The sequence below is a fragment of the Nomia melanderi genome, chromosome 12 (assembly GCF_051020985.1).
Source record: "Nomia melanderi isolate GNS246 chromosome 12, iyNomMela1, whole genome shotgun sequence".
NCBI lineage: Eukaryota > Metazoa > Arthropoda > Insecta > Hymenoptera > Halictidae > Nomia > Nomia melanderi.
Window position 1 is genome coordinate 2,349,049 of NC_135010.1, and position 20,425 is coordinate 2,369,473.

The 20,425-nt window shown below is 31.7% G+C and overlaps 2 protein-coding genes across 8 annotated transcripts in view; one reads left to right on the plus strand and one right to left on the minus strand.

Annotated features, from left to right (window-relative positions):
- Nucleotides 1-3,514: 3,514 nt before the first annotated feature.
- On the plus strand, nucleotides 3,515-12,224 carry LOC116426088 (uncharacterized). 4 transcript variants are annotated; one of them, XM_031974564.2, is made up of 7 exons: nucleotides 3,515-3,627; nucleotides 3,719-3,957; nucleotides 4,694-4,997; nucleotides 5,574-5,802; nucleotides 7,307-7,902; nucleotides 8,776-9,178; nucleotides 9,896-12,224. In XM_031974564.2, the coding sequence occupies exons 2-7, from the start codon at nucleotides 3,766-3,768 to the stop codon at nucleotides 10,524-10,526; spliced, it is 2,355 nt and encodes a 784-aa protein (XP_031830424.1). In that variant the 5' UTR covers nucleotides 3,515-3,627; nucleotides 3,719-3,765; the 3' UTR covers nucleotides 10,527-12,224. The 4 variants fall into 4 exon arrangements, with proteins under 4 accessions (XP_031830424.1, XP_031830423.1, XP_031830425.1 ...); XM_031974565.2 differs by having other exon boundaries at nucleotides 3,535-3,627; nucleotides 3,694-3,957; XM_031974566.2 differs by having other exon boundaries at nucleotides 3,535-3,627; nucleotides 3,698-3,957.
- Nucleotides 12,225-13,105: 881 nt separating this feature from the next.
- The window catches only part of wdp (Leucine rich repeat protein windpipe), a 53,606-nt gene continuing 46,286 nt past the window's right edge, over nucleotides 13,106-20,425 (minus strand). For all 4 annotated transcript variants that reach the window (XM_076372505.1, XM_031974569.2, XM_031974568.2 and 1 more), the window contains one exon: nucleotides 13,106-18,711. In XM_076372505.1, coding sequence (XP_076228620.1) covers nucleotides 16,715-18,694 — 1,980 coding nt within the window. In that variant the 5' untranslated portion in view covers nucleotides 18,695-18,711 and the 3' untranslated portion in view covers nucleotides 13,106-16,714. The remainder of the gene's footprint in view (nucleotides 18,712-20,425) is intronic.

A 20,425-nucleotide genomic window follows, 5' to 3' on the forward strand; every position in this document is an offset into this window, starting at 1 on the left:
GCGTATGTACGGTCAAGGCGAAGTGTGTATCGGTCGAATTATTTCTTCGATTATTGCACGGATTTATTATGTATTCCATTATCGGAGGATAAAGAATATATACGGCATTTCTATTCATCTTTATATGTATATATTTTCAAATTTTCTTCTTTTTTACTTAGAGATTCTTGTGTTGTGTTATAGCACAATGAATTCATTACATGTGATTGTGGACATTTTGCGATAGATTGGTGTAGATCGTTATTATTACTTTTCATCCGTGGTCGTTAACACTGTTAACGTCTTGCCTTAGAATAACGTATGGAGCACGTGGTGAATATTTTAAATACAATTTAATAAATATAAATATTAATCAATTCTTGTGAATTCAAATTAAATATTACTTTTCTGTTATCAATTTTTATACTTTATAACTAACATAGATATAAGATATGTCTAGAATTTTTGTCTGTTTTTCAATAAGCTATTAATGGCAAAGTAGTTGTACCGTTCACAGGTGAGAAATAATTCATAAGATAAGGGGCTAATGGATTGTGTAACTTATAAATATATCACAATGACGAAAAACAATTTAATGATTTTATATGCACAAAGGATAATAAAAATAAAATGACATTTCTATATTTGTTTCTTTTTTATCGAACATTTGACTAACTCTTGATTAAATACAGCTGGTATATTCGAGGGATGAGAGGGTGCAGAAGTAGATAATAAGTGACGAATCCAATTCTTTTATTGAATCCTTTATTTTCTAAAAAATCTAGTACCAATCTGTTGTTTTAGACAGATGCTCTTCATAATGTTCTAAACTAAATTTTTTCGAAAATAAGATTTTAAGCGATATCAATAATTATGCAAGTTTATCGCTACAATTAAATACTCTATTGTTAATTATACAGCATCTTATATTGTCTAGGAAAAATTTTACTATATTACATAATTACAACATAAAGAATATTTGTAACTTTTGATTATGTTTCTCGATTTAAGTTGTTCCATATATTTTGTAAATGCTATAAATTCGCGATTGCAATTCTATAATAATAAATCCTATATAAGATACTAACGATATAGAAATAAATATGTTGTTAAAAGAAACATTTTTATGTAAAAAAGTATTGAAAAATGTAAAGGGTAGTTACATACATCTTCGACTTTCTAATACTAAAAGTATTTATGCACCCTCATTCACGTTGTATATTTTGTTTACTCCCGACCACTTAACTGAAAACTATCTTTAATGTTTTATTACAAATATTTCAATAGTGTTATACACATTCAAATTTCCCAATTGCTTAAACTGTCCAAACTTCAAATTGTGCCAGACATTCTAGTTATTCAAATATTATCAAAACCTATGTAGCCTTCATATTTCTATATTACTTATATGGTAGTTTCTAATTTACTTTCATAGAGCTAATTACGAAATCTTCAAAGTTCTCCACACTAAAGTGGCAGATGATCAGTTTGATAAAAGATTTATAACAGTGTAATACGCTTTCTAAGAAGCGAAAAATTAAAAATCTGTACAAATATCTCAAACCGATAAAAATAACCGTTTGATAGTTCTCGATAAGAATAATATTCGAAAGTGGAAAATATTTGCTAGAAATCAAAATTCGAACTTTGAATTTCATTCACAGGATTAATCTTTAGGTTCATCCATTCTGTTTATCGTATAAAATGATCTATAATTAAAACATGCAAAGTATTCAGTTATTTAGCATTATTGTGCTAGCAACATTGTGACCGCTCATCGCACCGTTATCATTGATACGACGATAATGTACAATATTATCGATGTAACACGGAGTCGCGGTCGTTCCATCCTCGGAAAGTCCTTAGACACGGTCCTGTTGGATTGAAGAAACGATAAAAAAAGGTTGTGATACAGCCACAGCAGTTGGGGAAAGGGGAAAATATCCGCATGGGTCAGCCGAGAGAGACTTAGACCGAAGAGATGGCCGCTTCAATATCGGCTTTTCGGATACTTGAGATAATGTCTTATATTTTCCGCGAAACTGCCCATTCAAATTTCAATTCTTCTTTCACCGAGAAATATATTCATTTTTCGTTACCAACCTCCTTTCATCTCGATGCTTCTTTGAGTTACTACGATAAGCTTTTAGGGGATGATATTAAGATTAAGGTGAAGATTAAGGAATATGGATTATAGATTTTCACGTTTTTTAATAACGGTAAACATTTGGAGAGAATTTGTTTAATATACGTAGCAATGTTTAAAATACTTACATACATTTAAAATACTTAAAATGCAATAAAACACATAGGGGATGTAAACAGTTCGTTGTAAACGTTGTTCGGATGTAAACAGTTGCACCTCTCGAGTGCAAAATGTTAAACTGTAAAAAAATCTGGAAATAATTTCACAGCTACTAATACGGTTTTATTATATTCAGTTTGATAGATGTATCTTTGGTGTCTTTCATTCAATAAGTGCAAAGTGGTAGTAAATTCCTAGTAACAGAATAAAACAGTAATTTATTTCCTTTTTTTGAAGAATTTAGTCTACAACATGTAATAGTTTTACTGAATTTTATTGTATTTCTCAAATTTACGTTTAATTTAAATATTACAATATAAGTATTCAAAACGTAACATCCGTTTCACGTTCATAGTTAGAGATATAATCCGTGTTACTTGTCATTTGAAATCTTGTATACATAAAAACGTGGAATGTAAAGCGTGAATCATTATCATTTTTACACAATATTGACTCTTTATGTTGTAACTAAACAGTATATTCCATTTATAGGACAGAATTTCAGTCTTCAGCTACAGTATTTATACTTTTCTCACATTTTGTAAATGAAAGTAATAAATAACACAGTGTTAATACTTTAAACAAATTTAGTTGACTATCTTTTCGTTTTCAATCAGTAATATTATTGTTTTGTTCGTCAGTAAAAAATATATGACAAAACTACGTAAGTTTCCATCAAATAATAGATACAGTAAAATAAAAAATTGTTTTAAAATAAATAATATTAAATTTCAATTAAAGGTCTCTATCTTTCAAGAGAAGAAATTTAAATTTTAAATTAAAAATCATAACGATTCCAAAATTAAAAAGATATCAACAATATTGACTTCCTTATTATTGTTTATCTTTAATTCTTATAACTCTCAAAATATCTTCATCAAACAGTTTACAAGAATTCTTAAACGGAACTATAGCAAACAAAAAAGTAATTTATATTTCGATCATTAATAAAATTTCAAATGAATGCCTGAATATCACAAAATAAAATCGACGATCTATATTTCAAAATATTCTCTCGAATTCATTTAAAACAGAGAATACATCAAATCGAATTGAAAATGTTACGTGTCATTTTCACAATTAAATACAATTTACAGGTGCATTTCCCATTCTATCTATTCCATTTTTTGTTCGTAAACGGAAATAATGCTCTCGACACCTTGCCGCGCGCTCGAGTTATCTTACGGAGATATCATGAGGCATATATCCCACGTTACTTATCAAAGATAAGTACTTTTCAGTAGTTTTGAGGACGGTTCAGAGTACTGTTGGGCCACCCATTGAACCGCGTCGAGCCGCCTTGTTTTATCATTTCCCTTTTCTAATTCCCGTTCCACCCGTCTGTAAGTAATCAATATCAATGAAAATGAATGGAATAATCGGAAAAAGTGGTGTTTCATTCTGAAAAGGCAGTTTCTCGTTGTCTCTCCTCAGTGAAAATGTGAATTCCATGGATTTCAAGCTGTTCGATAGCAAAGAACATGGAGAAACGAACAACGGCACATTGTGTCTCGCTTCCATTCGTGGCGGTAGCGATCTTCGGGATCTTCTCGCCCACAATATGCCAAAGCGTTTGTCCTGAAAAATGCTCGTGCCACTTCATCCAACAGCCGCGAACTGTCATCTGTTCGAGGCAAAATTTGGAAGAGTTCCCTGAAAATATTAGCGACATAGTGAGTAAATTCTTCTCGATCGAATCATCAAATTTCACGGCGACCAGTCGCTTTCACGTGGAGCTCTAATTATGTTCCACGCGTTCGATTTTCTATGCTTTATCGCGCCGATTATGGAGAATGTAGCTAGGACTGACAGTGAGTCATTTATGTACAAATATGTCGATGAAGACAGAGAGCAATATCTAGCAGATAACATCATGATTCTTATTATTTCTAACGTATTAACTTTGGCAATAGAAATGATATTCTATTTTTTTACAACGAGAATTATACGAGCTGCTCATTGGCCAAATATATTAACTTCACTTTTTGAATTTCTTAAAATTTTACCCATAACGCTTCATTGACTCTTAACTGTTCATATTTAACATCAAGTTGGTTGTAATACTACGAAATAACAAAAATTCTATTTCCAATGCAAAACTTGCAGTAATAATAAAAATGACTTCAAAGTTATACTATTTTATATATTTTACATATTCTTTAAATTATAGCTATACCTGAAACAATGAAGTACAATACGTCTTATAATGATTATTTAATTTTCTATTGAACAGGAAATTTTGAAAATCATTGTATAGCTATTGCATCACTTTTCTCTACGTTTGTTTTGTGGAGTTAACCGATTTGGTTAATGAGTGGCTCATATATTTACGTTGAATTGAATGCGTGAACAAGATAGTGGTACAGGAGAATGTTTCGTTAAACGTATCGTTCATTAATCACTTTTTAGGTGGAGCAATTAAATTTATCGAACAATCTGTTGACGCATGTCAGCAATGATATTAACCGACTGATAGATCTACAGTACCTGAACTTGGCGAGGAACATGTTGAGTTCATTGCCCGCGGACATTAGTAATTTAAAAAGCCTGCGGAGATTGGACTTGACTGGGAACAGAATCCATGAAATCGTTGATATTAGTTCTGTGAGACAACTTCCTTCTTTGACAGTCCTGTATTTGGCCAGAAATCCGTTGTACAATTTGGAGGGCTTAATAAGCTCCAGACTGGAAGCTTTGGACGCTAGTCATTGCGGTATGATAAGACTTTACGAAAATGAAACGGATTATATTCGTAATAATAATTCGTAGTTTACTTTTTTCACTGATATTTTATGTAGAAACTAAAATCGTTGATAAAACAACTGTTCTCTTGATATTTCATACTCTTGAATAATCTTTCAATGTGTATAGACAACTACGGTCAATATACAATTACTTTTAATCATTTATAAAAATATGTTGAAATAATATGCATTTGGAATCATAAAGACAATCATTAGTTTGTGCTAATTCATAATTATATGTTACTCGGTGTAATAATTTTCATGTTTCTTTTTGTATGCTTTATGAATATTACATTGGATTATAAGAAGGTTTATATTTTTGTTCTTTAATTATTCGGTAAATTTTCATTTTTTATGATGCAAGTAACTTATGGTGCAATCCAAGAGAATTGCATTAATTTTTGGACAATAAGGATTTTGTTATTTTGTGTGCCTTGAAATTAAAGTATAACATCGAAAAAGATCAAAATTAGTTCTAAAATAATATTTGTAGACGTAATTGTCAATGGGATTACTAACATTTTCGATATTTTTGTATTTCATAGAAATACGGGAACTAAGCAATACATCTCTGGACGGTCTGGCAGCATTAACTACGCTAAGCTTGGTAGGAAACCCTTTGAAATTCATTCAGAAAGCATGGAGTCCTAAACTACGGTGGCTCGATATGTCCGACTGCCTTTTGAATTACTTAAGTCCCGATACTTTCAGCGGATTTCCAGAACTTGAAGAGCTTCGACTGTCCAACAATCCTACGTTAGTCTATAGCACAAGGTAACAAAGTGAAATATCGAGCAGAAAATTTTTAATTATTAATTAATTTATGTTTGTGCAGAGCTTAATTATCATAATTTTAATAATACAAAATATAATATTTTTTAACATAACTTTGAAAGTGTACACTAATACTGTAAAGAAAATTCAATAATCTCCATTAACCCTCTATGGGCCGAATTTTTGTTCATGATTATAACAAAATCTATGCAGTACAAGATTAATAAATATCCACGTATGAACACGAATTAACAATGTATTCAATAGTTTCAATAATTTCATCAAATGAATACATTTTATAACTTTCAAGTTGCAATGACATTGAACTTTCTTGCCTGATCGTATGAAAGTTTAAGTTAACTGACCACTTAATTTTATGCACCACTTTGAGTGCAGAATGAAATAAATCAACAAGATGCCAATATACTGATATGTGACTTCAAAGTTACATGAGCCTACCGAGGGTTAAAATAATTACTGGAAGGATTATTTCTACGTACATTAAAACTGAAGAATATTATTGTATATGTTATATGAAGTGGATAGAATAGCATTTTACATTTTATAAAAATATTAAGAAAATAATAAATATATTTCTCATGTTGGTAAATATGGAATAATGCAGTCTTCATTATAATTTGAACGTTGCAAAAGAGTTCAGTATACAGGGTTACAAAGTATTAAAACTTTAATAATCCTTTGAATAATAGTGCCAGCAATAAGAATAATAAACATTACCATAAAACATTGTAATCACAATTCAATCTCTTTGTGCTATACTTTATAAGTAAACAAAATTCAAAATTATTATTCAACAATAAATTATCTTAATTATCTTCTATTTCGTTTTACTTTTTCTATCGTTAATGAAAGATTTAAATGAATAATTTTCAGAGAGGAATTTTGTAACACAATACTGTCACAAGAAAAGTTTATTAAGCTTCGCTTCATTATTTTAAATAAAGTACATAACAATTTATTGAATGAATAAATAATGTCTTCATATACAGAGAAATATCTTATAAAATGAAAATAAATGTAAAATATATCGTCACATATAATAAATGTAAGTATATTTGTAGTGAGACTTTACTATAAATAAAAGGCTCTAGTTTTCAACTTCATTTCACTGCAACACTATCTCCTGTTTGAATGTAATACAAGTATTTATACGTGTACATTTTAATGAAATTCTGTAATAATGTTCGTTTATGAAATACGAAATGAAAAACGAATATATTGTATAATAAATATACTTAATCTATATCTACTATTACTATCATATTACTGTAGATACTATAACATATTCAATTAATGTTACAATATATATATTCGTTAAAATTTAAATAAATCTCATAAAATCTCTTAAAGCCAAATTCCAATGATAACAAATTATTTCTGATAATGCGAATTATTTTATCTTCATTTCATGATACATTCACAAACTAAGAAACATACATAGTATAATAAACTCAACGGAGACTAACGATTGTTGTATTTTCAGGAATACAACTTTGATTCATCCAAAGTTGAAAAAACTTGATGTGTCGAGATGTAATTTGGACAGACCAGGACTTCATGGATTTCCGTCGTTGTCCCATGCTCGGCTATCTCATAATCTGATCAATTTATTACCAGATCGGATTTTCGCTAAGAATCGAGAACTCGGTTTTTTGTACTTGAATGGGAACGGTGTAGAAAATTTGAACGCCAGTACTTTTGAAGGTTTAGTGAAGCTTCAAGTGTTGGACCTGTCAGAAAACAATCTTAGAACGATTCATCAGTTGTCGTTTCATGAGAACATAGAACTCAAGATGCTCAATTTATCCTATAACAGTTTATACGAATTTCCAAATATTACGTCGGCTGTAACTTTATTGGACGTGACGTCGAATTTGATTGAAAGGATTAACGGGAACTTTCTGACAAATATGCCGAAAATAAGGAGCATCATAATGAGCGACAATAAATTAGAAACGATTCCGAACGAGTTAAAATCCGTCTCATTGAAGAATTTGGATCTCCGCAGAAATCGTCTGGTGGAACTGCACAACGATACCTTTCTTTATCTACCGCAGCTTATAAGAGTTGATTTATCAGGTATGTTTTATTTTTCATAAATGTACGTAACCTCTTAACGTTTTCAGTGCCGCGTTCTATCTGTATGCGAGGTCTTGAGATTGAAATGTAATGTGAATATATGTAGCAAGCTATTCAAGGAAATAAGCTTAGTTTAGGTTCATGAAAATAATGTATGTCACGAACGTTCAACATATTAACTGAATGATTTTTAAATATTCTATATCTGACCAGCAATAATTGAAAATAAAGAAAACAAATCTGACAAAAAATGTTATCGCCGTACTTCTGCATTCTTTAAAATTATTATCTATAGCTGAATAATGAAAAAGAAACGAGAAGTTAGTAAAAAGTAAAGCCCAGTGCAATTAATAAGTTAATTTGTGTGTCAAATAATAGACATTTTAAAACATTTCTTTAAATGAAAAAATTTCTAGACTTCCTCGAAATTACAAGATACTTCTACAAGTAATTCAATCTTTTGGTCAATGCAGTGTATATTTTCAATGAAATTAATTGTGTACATTACTCTAACTACAATTGTAGATATACTTAATATTGTATGCCAATATTGTTTCTTAAAATCATTGAATTTTTCAATAACACTCTTTTTATTTGTATTAAAAAATGTATGAATGGGTACATTAACCAATTTTAAGTAAAATACATACTTATTTTTATAATAGCAATTTATTTTCACGAATAAAACTATTCTCACGTACAAACAGACAGGTGTAAAGAATATCCTATATCATAGTACCGTAATAACAAATATCTTAGACTTAATCACTACACTGTGTTAATTTGATAAACCAACTGTTTACACTAATTACTGAAAGATAATCTATTAACATGAAAATTCCAGAATGTTTAAGAAATCATGTAAAATTCCAGGTAACCGTTTAACCGAGGCAATTGACCCTGAAATTTTTCGAAATAATCCGGATCTGAACAGCATCAAATTGGAAGATAACCCTTGGCGTTGTGATTGTAAAGAGCTATACTTTTTGTTCAACTATTTAACGGAGCCGCCTGCGAAGTCGTCCGAATCGAGTTTACTTTGTCAAAGTCCAGCGAACGTGTCAGGTTTTACTTGGGAAAATGCTTGTTACAATGCATGGAATGGATCATTATATTATAGTCGAGACAAAACTTGGGGATTTATAATGGTTACCGTTCTTACGATCATCGTTTTATTTGGAAGTTTTATTTCCATCAGACACATGATGCGTGCTAAAAGAAGAGCTATGGAACAAAGACAACAATTTGAATCCTCGAGACTTTTAAGACAAAGAAGGTAAGAATATAATTTTCGTCATTAAAATTATTTTCTTTAAAACTTTTACACTGTTTGTTACATTTTATTGCTTTTTTAGAACGTTATCGGTGTTAGTAATGTTTTCTTCCTTCGAATGAATTATTCATGTTTGGTAACAAATTTAATTTTTCGCAAAAACAAAACATATATATCTCTAACTGCCCTACAATTTCAATAATTTAATTTCAAGATTCACTTAAAAATATCTCCATTTTATACAATACCGTGTTCTGTCTTATTCAAGCAATTGCATACATTTAAGAAACTGTTGAAACAGAGTATTATTTATTAGAGCAGGACAAAGTACACTAAATGCACACAAAAAATGTGAGAACAATGATATAAAGTAAATTGCAATTTTTACAAACGAAATTGTTCTATCGTGTTTGTAGATAAAATATCACAGAAATATCAATACGAGAATCAGTCGGATGATTAAATTTCTTCCGTATCATTTGTACATCAAATAATATCAAAGTACAATATTTTATTTTGACTATTCTTTTTAACATAAAACAGCACTTTTACTTTTTATTATTAAAAATGTAAGAAACGTTAATAATCATAATATAAAACATTACCTACCGGTAATAATACAGTAATCTATATTATCTCCAATCTATATTACCCAAGAATGCATTCGATATTTAAATCAACATTAATATCACATAATGTACATTCTTAATTGGATAACAGGACTCAAATCGTGCACGAAGATGAGCGCATAGAACACGTGGAACGGGCTCCAGAACCCAGAATTCACCCTTTAGAATTGATCGAACCGCCTACTTACGAAGAGGCAATGCAGATGCCAAGATTAGCCCGCTCGTTGGATAATCTAGATACAATTTCGGTGGAAACGTCTACAGCGCGTATTGCGGGTTCGGCTGATAATTTGAGAGCAAGGCAGAAGAGGACTAGAAGATTGAAGAAGAGGATTCAAAGCGAAGACGATTTGCTCCGTCGAGAGGAGCGTCGGCAAGAAAGAATCAAGAGGGAAAGAAATGCCTCCGTTGGTAATGTCAGGTCTGACTTACCGCAGGCTGCCAGTCAACGAAACTTCAGGCCTCCCTCTACAAACAGAAGTAGGAGGCAAAGCGTGGTAAGCGACTGTATGGAAACCGGAAGCGGAAGAATTCGAACTAGGCCACAAACACCGAGTGCAAGGAAGAAGAGACGGAGACGCACGGTTTACGATGGACATACGTCGGACGACGAGGATTCAGATATTCAACGCACTGCTTCACATAGATCGATCGTAATCAGGGAACTTCGAAGAGAACCCAGAAGTGGTTACAGAGAATCTTCGGCAGATGTAGACTCTTAATGTAAGGTGGTTTTTAAAGTGCGCTCTTTATAGAATCGTTAAATAATAAAATGCAAAATTACTCATCACTGGCACTACATTATTTCTGTACTTATGAAATTTAGTTACGATAAATCAGTGTGCTCTTCTTCATAAGCGGAGTCAGTTTTATAAGTGATCAGTACGAGGTTTAATTTAAGTTTTTAAAAGGAAACATTTTAATTTTGATATTATGTTTTAGGATATAATGCTACTTTAGTTTACATAATTAATTTTGTGTATAGTATGTAACAAAGGATAATTAAATGGACATTTACTCTGACGAAGGAGAAAATATTAATCGAATTAGATTATATTGGAAGATAGACGATTACTTTCTTATATGATTTGATTTATCTTGACAAGATAATGGCAGATCACTTTCCGTTGACCTTCGTAGGTAATGCACTGATAAGAAATAGGAATTTCATTGTGTAAAATTTATATTGATTTATATTTTCCATAAGAATCTGCAATTGCAAGAAAGATGTGACTAATCTAACTTAACTTAATGCGTATAAAAATTATCATTTTGAAATGATTATTATTTTAGAAATAATCAAGTGCTAATAAACTCTGAACTATATAATATAAGAAATAGCGATGGCGATTATATAAAGATTAAGTGTACTATCAGAGCCACTTACCTTCAAAGGCATGTCAAATCGTTACGCTTGGTTTTGCACGTTGCTCTTTCTTGGTTTTTGTGAGTTTGTTATAGTTATTAAATTTTTATATTTGCAAGTTAATATATGAAAACTATTTTATTATTTAATAAAATTGAAACTGAAAATTGATCCTAAAAACAGAAGTGATAAAAATTCGATTGGGCGACTTACAAATTGAATACCATCAAAATAATATTTGAAAACAAAAAGCAATATATTATAGAAACATAGAGAGATTTTGAAGTAACTCATTACAGTTGCTTCAAGTATCAATTTGATAGTTGATTCAAAATTACACAGATATTGAAAATACTTCACATTAAATATTTTATTTGGTGTAATCTTAATTTAACTTAGGCAACATTGGTTCGTTCAATATTTTGAAAACTTAGAATCTTATAATATTCAAATTAAATAATTAATTGACAAAAATGACGCAACTTTATTTATACGAATTGTATTGAAGAACGTGTTCAATCTCGCGTTTGTTTTATTTAACCCGCGACATTTAAAAGGATTTAATAAAAGTTGATATTCTATCCCGTGTAATTATTAATATCATAACTTTTAATATTATAGACAATATTTTTTACGTTAATACCTGCTTAACATTAAATAAAAATTCAAGAAGCTCAACTATAAACAGTCAAATAATCAATAATATTTAGCATGTGTATTATTTAAACGACTCATGTATAATAATTTTATTTATGGATACACTTTGTTTCATTATTTACCATAAATATACAAAATGAAGCGTACAAAAATAGTGGCAGTTAATGGTTCTACGCACTTCCATTTACTATCTTCCCATTCTAACATTTGACTTTTTACTCAAATCTTAATCGAATAAATATTATTGCAGTTCTTCAATATCCTCTTACACGATTAAAAACATATCTGATATTTTTAACGAATGAATATTCAATAAAAAAGGTTGAAGTACAGATTTTTGATACTATTTACGATTGAGTTTTACTTCATTTTTTAATTCTAAGAATATTTTAATAAAACACTTTTGTTAACGAAAATAAGCTTTACGTAAAATATTAAAGTTTGTTAAGATTTTTCCTAATCCGTGTAAAAGTATTCTCATTTCAAAACGATATTACAATTGTGTTGAAACTTAGTGTGAAGAATAGCACAAAACCAGGAAATTATAGTAATTTCACGCTGACCTGAAACGATTAGCGTCAATTTCGCACAACAAGCAATTACTTGATCGTATCAATGCATCATTTAACGCAATACGTGAAGCAGAGAAAATTGTAATAGACTTTCTCATATCAAACGCATTAATCACTCGTCAACGTGGTCAAACAAACGTTAAGAGGTTTAAGAGGTTTCATAGAATGCTATACTATTAAAAGGATTCTTTTCCACTTTCATTGTTTATACAAAAAGTCTCAACTATGCATTCCAAATACCACAATTTCGAAACTACGGAAGTAACATTAAATAACTATGCTAGATGTCTTAACTGTTACATTAGTTAGCCTTAGTTTTCATATTTTTTATAGTAGAATAAGAATTAGAAAATCAAAACAACTGTGAACGAGTTTTTTTAATAAATTCAATATTTTATGAAAAAAAAATCTATTTATGGTAATCAGAATCATAATTGTACTTTCATTAGAAAAATATTGAATTAATTTCGAAAAAATACATACATTTACAAACATTGGAATTTAAAAACTGTTGTATAATTTTAACATTGTGCAGATATAGATATGTATGTTACTAAATCGTATCTTTTTTTTATTTAATTATAATATTTTACGTAGTAAAGAAGTTTATATAATTACTCTCCCCGTTCTTTTTTCCCACACTAATACCATTGCAGATCGAATATCTACATAAGAAAAGAGTATAAAATGAAACACTTATAATTAATCAATTTTTTCAATTTCTATATTGTAAACTTTCTGGTGAAAATTTTAGTTAACTTAATAATAGTACCTGTGATGAATTTTAAATGTAGTCCACATCGTATTTAATGTGTGAATTATACATACACCATTTTCATAAATGGACGTGAATAATATACATTAACAAATTTTTAACTTACTACCAAGTTCTTTCTTAATACACATTTATGAAATTATCATGTTTGTAATTTTTAAAGTATCGCACGAACAATACAAATTTTTAAGTACATACATCTTTAGCTCATAGAGGTCAAATACCAACCAAATTTATTAAGATATCGATAAAATTAATGTGTAATCTTTAGGAATAAAGATTTATTCGATAAATATTTTTATTTTATTTTGCATTCATAATTAAAATTATAAACAATTGAAAAATATATTTATACTCATATTGATTGCGTCTCCGCTATTTAGTTAGAATAATGTATATTTTACGTTACGTGGTTGATTCATGATGGGAACACTTCAAAATGGCGATAATGATGATAACGTGTGGATTGTTATAACGGTGCAAAGATTACTCATTTTCAGTACTTCGATGGTAATCACAATATCGATAGGATGATTTCTTTTCGCCGCTAATTACGCGAACTAATTTTATGAGCAATTTATTTACATTTTTATAAGGAGATCCACTCTATTTTAATATATTAATTGTAAATGTTTTAATATATCGCGCATTTGGTTAAAACGAAGAATATATAAAAATTTGGTTTGAAGAAACAAAGTTAATGAAAGTGATGAGAATGGTTGTTTCTAGAATTAAGAAAATTGTATTTTACTGCCATTCTTTTTATCGACGATACAATACCAATAATACTAATATCAGTATGATTTTATAATGGATATTAAACAAAATTCATTTCCTTTAGGAAAAGGATTTTCTTTGAAAATCAATACTACATTATTGAGACTATATTTGAATTTTTTCCAAATTTTAAGAACGACTCCCATTACTTTCAGCGCCTTTCAACAAGTGTTTGAACAATATATAACATTTATAAACTTATTTATAAACTTTGTATTAATAAACAAATTAATTATTTAAGGCTACTCACTTCTGTAAAGTTTTTATTTGCGCTTCTTACTATTTTCACTTAAGATAATAACAAAAGATTATGCAACAAATTACGATATTATTTCTTAATGAACCTGTATATGGAAAGTGTGGCAATTTACATTTAAACGTTATAAATATTTTAGAGATGAAATATTATAATGATAATTCGAAAAATTGTATTCGAATGTAAGACATTGAACCAAAACTTTGACATCATTCTGGCGAATCGTTTATTACATAATGAAAGGTAAAATGATCTAATCGTTTATCGGATAAGATGATACGACCGACTTGGAATGTTTGTTACAAATTCATACAATAGAAATTTTCTATAAATTATCTTTTAATTAATAACTAACGAGGGCGGATCACGAGCAGTCTGTCTTCAGTTTGGATGAAATTTTGTAGGCTTGTAGAGTAACTATAAATAATAAGTAAATATTTTTTTAATTCTAGCAACTCAACGTTTTTTCTGATGGAATCCAAAAGTTTGAATCACTGAATTATCTATCTCGTAATCTTCTATTTGTCGTTATTTTTTTAAACATACTTGTTCATTAAGGATAATTTCGTTAATTATTTATTATAATTTTTTAAAATAGAAGATGTTACGGGCCACTAAAGGAACAAAGTTTATTTTGTCTTCGTAATATTTCTTCTGGAATCTCAAAATTAGAAAAATTAAGTTCCGATAAGTTTGATATATTTCTGTGGTAAGTTCATGAAAACCTTGAATAAAATCATATTCAAAAGTAAAACTATAAAATCTTCTATTACAGTGAAGAAAAGAATTATTCAGTTTTCATTACCATTACTTCACACTTATCATTTCTTTAGTTCGAAGTCTTGTGAAATTACGTCACTAAACGGTGAGAATAGGAGTATGATATTAACTGTCGCAAAAGCAAGATATACAGGAAATTAAACCTGTATAATTACTGAAAATATAAGCATTAGAATTTGATGAATAATCCTTCGGGATAAGAAAAATATAATAAAACTAGAATCTGCTCAAAATAATATACCCAACTCAATATTCAACTAGTCAATATATTAAATTTAGTATATTTGAATAATTATATTATCAGGGGTTCATAATTAGTCTTCATATTTGAGGTTTCAAAAGTACATACAGAAAATATCAAATTTGATTTAAAATGCTCTTGCTTCGTCGAAAGTGAACTTACTACAGATATAATATTTGCAGTGATACTGCGATAATGAAACGTGGATAATGTAAAAATTCTTTATTTCTTAAACAGTTCTTCAACAAATATATCATTGCCGTCGCAACGCTATATGCAGAATAATATATACATGGTACTTATCATTTAAAAACAGCACTTTCAGAAGAAAAATCAGTAAGAATAAAAATCTTTTCATTAATTGTTACAAATACTATAAGTATGATTTTATATATGGTGTATATTAGAATGAAATATGATGTAATTTTTATTATATGAACGATGCATTTCTTTTCAATAATTCAACAAATATTTTGTGAACGCAAACATTTTTTTATAATATATCTACAACTAATAACTAAAGAATCCTTTTTATGTTGAAATCATATGTTAAATAATGATCTTAACGTCTGAATTTGAGTTACTACTAAAAAAATGCAGTACGTATGTACTATTTGCAACAGTTCTACAGGCCTACAAAGTTTCACTCGAATCAGAATTAGACCGTTCGCGACCCTTCCTTATAAGTAGTAAATTTCGCTTGCAAAAGTCGAACTTTTATTCCGTTCATATTCCATTGTATACACTTAATACCGCTTAATAACGTTCACTCGTCCTCGTAATATTCTTCGATACTATTGTTCCATTGATTCCGTAATATTAAAAACAGAACAACCGTAACATTAATTACAAAGGATTTTATTATTACAAGAATGTTGAAATTGCGCTCAAGTTATAGGTAACGGTACAATGTCGAGTTCAGAGGATTCTAAAATGGACCTAAACGACACTCGAATCCCTTTCAAGCCTGCACGAGAAGGAAAATCCTTAGAGGGAACTGACTAGTGTGCTAATATTGTATACGCGTATTTGAAAATGTATCAAATCTGTTCTATCCGTAAATCTTCTGCAAACAACGGATGTTTGCATATACATATATATCTGCAAATATGTACAAACAATCTCATTTCACAGAATCGCACGTCCCTTCCTAATCCTCTCAATTGCCGTTGAACTACGACGCTACCGAACTCGATCGCCCGTTAGACACAGTCCTGTCTTCGTGTTCAAGATAACAAACTCGATAGTAACTCTACATCTCACTGAACCAGGAAAATCCAAGGCGACGAAGGACCATGATACATGGACCTAGGAACACTGGCGTCACTAATGAATCCATTGAATCGGAACACACGATCGCGTCGCGCCGATTTCTTCTTCGTGTTTCTCAGGCTCCTTGTAAATTCGTGTTTCGTTTCATGTTAATCGATCGTTTCGGTGGATTGAACCGTTCCTCGTTGTCTGTCGACTAACGCGCGGCTCGGTTTCATGGCGTTTTGACTAGATTCTCACCAGCCATCGTTCTCGTGATGAGTATAGGCGTTTTCGGCACGCTGTCTGGATTCTCTTGCAAAGTGATCTTCACTCTCTGAGCACCGGGACTCAGAGGTGGACCGTTGGCAGGTAGCAACGGGACGTTGCTCACTGTCACGTCGACGGGACTCGTTCTCGCTGATGGCGAGTCATTCTTTAATGAGTTCGCGTCAGGGCTCGACCTCCCGTTGCTCCTTCTAGGCGGTTTCACCGGGTCGATGCGTTCGGAGGTGCCGTTCAGTGACCTGGGTGCGCTGATCGCGTTCTGATGATCACTGGATGTTCTCGTCTCCTCGTGGTCGGCTGTGTCTTCGACCAGAGGCACGTTCTCTACGTTGCCATTCGTGATTACTTTCGGTTGCGTCGAGTTGCCCGTGTCCAGCAGAGACTTTTGCATGTCTTTCATCTCAGTGCCACTCTCCACATCGCCGCGTTTCCTCTTCTTCTTACAAAAGTCGCCTTTATAAGCCGCAAATACTATGAGGGTGGCTAAAATTGCTAACAGCGCGGCAAGGACCACGTAGGAACCTATCCCTTTCTTAGACTGTTTCGCTGCCGAGACTTCAGCCAGTTTGTCGTTCTCTTCATCCTCCTCAGCTTTAACATTGCTTGCCTTCGAGAGATCGGGCAGCTCACCGTCGAACACTTCTACGTTAGTGTGAACTGATATCGTGGTGATATTTTGAACTGTTTCAGTACTGCTGCTAGCGGTGACCGGAGCTGATTCGTCTTCAGTGATTTTCTTCGTTACGACAACCTTCTCGTCAGCTTTGCTGGTGGACGCGACGATAAACTGTTCTTCCTCTAGGTCAAGGTCCTTCTTTGTTTCTGGAAGCTCGCTGGTGCTCAAGAACACGTTGAAAAACGTGCTCAATAGTTTATCTCCTATCGACTGCGTCTCTTCCTCGCTGTGAGTGGTTTCGACCGGTCCGTCAACCTTGCCCCAACCGTCGAAGATTGTTCCTGTCCCGGAACCTTCACCAGAGCCGTCGTCGTCGTCTCCAGACCCCTCGATTGGGGAGAACAAAGCATCCTTGTACACCTTTTTCCTTCCCATCCCTGGAGTAACTGGATCCTCTTTCTTCTCAGTAGAGTCCACGAAAATCTCTTCTTCTTGGGACGTGTGCACAGGACACTCAGCGTCTCCAGACAAACAGGCTGCCTCTGGTGCAGGTGTTTCAATTTCGGGCGCCTTGGTAGGTTCAGGAGAAGTTTCCAAAATATTAACGAATTCTTCCTCAATGTCTTCCTTATCGTTAGTACCTGACCCGTATTCTTGCTCTGATTCATCGATAGGATCATCATTTTGCATTTCATGATCTTGCTCTTCGAGGTTGCAGGTGATCGCTGCATCCGGTTTGAACAGAGACGTTCCTTTTATATGCTTCGGACCAGCGCAGACAGTTTTCTTTGAAATCTTTACGCCTTGCTTCGTAATCAAATCCCTCACGAGGAGCGTCGCGCAGTTGCATTGCAGAGGATTGCCTTGGACATCGAGGTGTCTAAGAGATTTTACTTCGACTATCCCTGGTGGTAGTTCTCGGAGGTTGTTCCTACGAAGGTTCAGGCTGTGCAAATGATTTAGTCCGCGAATGACACCGGCATCCAGACTTTCGAGTTCATTCTCAGCAAGATTCAAGCTTCTGAGATTGGTCAATTTTTCGAAGACTCCTGGCTGCAGTCGTTGCAGGTCGCCTCCCGAAAGGTCCAAATGTCGAAGGGTTGTTAAATTATCGAAGAGACCAGGATGAAGATCCACCTCAACCGCAGGAGCCTTCAATGTCTCCAGATCATAGGTCTCTATGTATTTGGCATCTTTAAGCTCGGTACAACGAGCTGCAGTGCCGTTCTCCAAGTCGCACAACCCATTTGTCCAACCTGAATAGCTCAGGACGATCAGGAACAACGACAGCACGGACGGTGCTGTCTGCATCTTTCGATCTGATTTACCTGCGGGAAAACAACAAATAGGAATTAAGGTAAATGATTATTCTACATAATAATCATTGTAAATGTTTTATTTCCTGCCTTGTGTAATTGCACATTGTCTTGAATTTAACTTGCTTATATTTAATACATCAGTTCTCAATATATACGCACGTTTACATTTAATACATTAATCCTCTATATAAAAATGCGTATATATTGAGAAGTGATGCATTAATTATAAGTTAAAGATCGATATAAGTTAAATATCATTGACTTCTTAAATCTGTACGTAAAATTAGTTAGAATTCAATTTGTTTATTTCACAACTATAAAGATTTATGTCGGAAATATTGTATTTCAATTGATTAATTTCGTTTCAAAGCTACAGATGCATACTATTAACACTAGAACTACTTTTTGCAATGATTGAAAAGATAAAATGATTCTCTTAGAAATTACTAAAGAATTTGATTCAGTGATACGCAAACACGATTGTAAATGAATAGAAATCGCAATAGATGCATTCTTAAAGTTTCTATAGAAAAATTTCAAAAAGTCAATTTCACTATAGTTCGGTAGTTTTAGTGTTAAGTATGTATCTGTTATAATATTTAGCTATACCATGCTAATGAAAGTATTATATAACTTCACTACATTAAAATTTTAATTGTACGATAAATATACATCACAATAATTATTAATTTATTAAATAACTGTAATACAACAATAATTATAATTTTAGAATTTTCCAGGAATATTTAACTCTTTGAAATGAACTGAAGCATTCGAGTCTACAATACGGTGCCCATAAAGTTGCTGTTATTAATTCTAAATTTTACAACTAGGCGATATTTACAAAAGTTGTAGATCACAAACAATCTCTTAGTCATCTGAGTTGAGCAATATCTAACTTATGACCTTTTATTACCCTTATCATTAGTCTTGCCATTGGCTAATCCCGTAGGTTCAGTTGGTTGCAATGAGGGTAACCCAGAGAGAGAGAGAGAGAGAGAGAGAGAGAGAGAGAGAGAGAGACATGGCCGACGTTTTTAAAAAGAATTAATACACCATAAATATTATTAATACTTAATGAAAAATAAAATACATTTATAAAATATACCTATGTAAGAAAAATAGTTACATAAGTCTCTGTATAAACTTCAGTATAAATATAAATTAATACTAAAAAAAAATTGAAAATATTTTATAATTTTAATGAGATCCGACCATCTTATCCACAATTACTCTACTAATTGGTTACCATAAAGGTTACTAATTTAATACAGTAGAACCCTACTCATTGCACCCTGATTTATTGCCTCGAAATCTTTGTTCGTTGCATTGTAATGATTCTCACCATGAATTCTGGCAACTAATGATAAGATCGTGACGGTTATTGCATAAAACACACGGATTGGAAAGAGAGAAAACATCATGTGGATTCATTCTCTTTTGCATTGCATGCATCTTTGGTTTGTTTCGCGTAACGAATAAGAGTTTATTGTTACCTAGACTATACTGTTGCGGTTTAGGTGATAAGGGTTCATTATAGTCCCTTATATGTATGTATTTCGAACAGTATATCTTAATACTTTATTCACGGGCAATTTTACGCTGAAACTATCCCACATCACCGGTTATTATTTCGTAATTAAATATGAAAGTGAAACGGTCTAAATAAACTTCAATATACGTTACATATACAATACATAATGAATTGAAATGAAATTTTGGA

Bases quoted from the DNA above. Each gene is read 5' to 3' on its own strand.
- LOC116426088 (XM_031974564.2), top strand. From the start codon at position 3,766: ATGGAGAAACGAACAACGGCACATTGTGTCTCGCTTCCATTCGTGGCG. The intron at 3,958-4,693 runs GTGAGTAAATTC...ATCACTTTTTAG, and splicing joins CTGAAAATATTAGCGACATA to GTGGAGCAATTAAATTTATC. The intron at 7,903-8,775 runs GTATGTTTTATT...GTAAAATTCCAG, and splicing joins TATAAGAGTTGATTTATCAG to GTAACCGTTTAACCGAGGCA.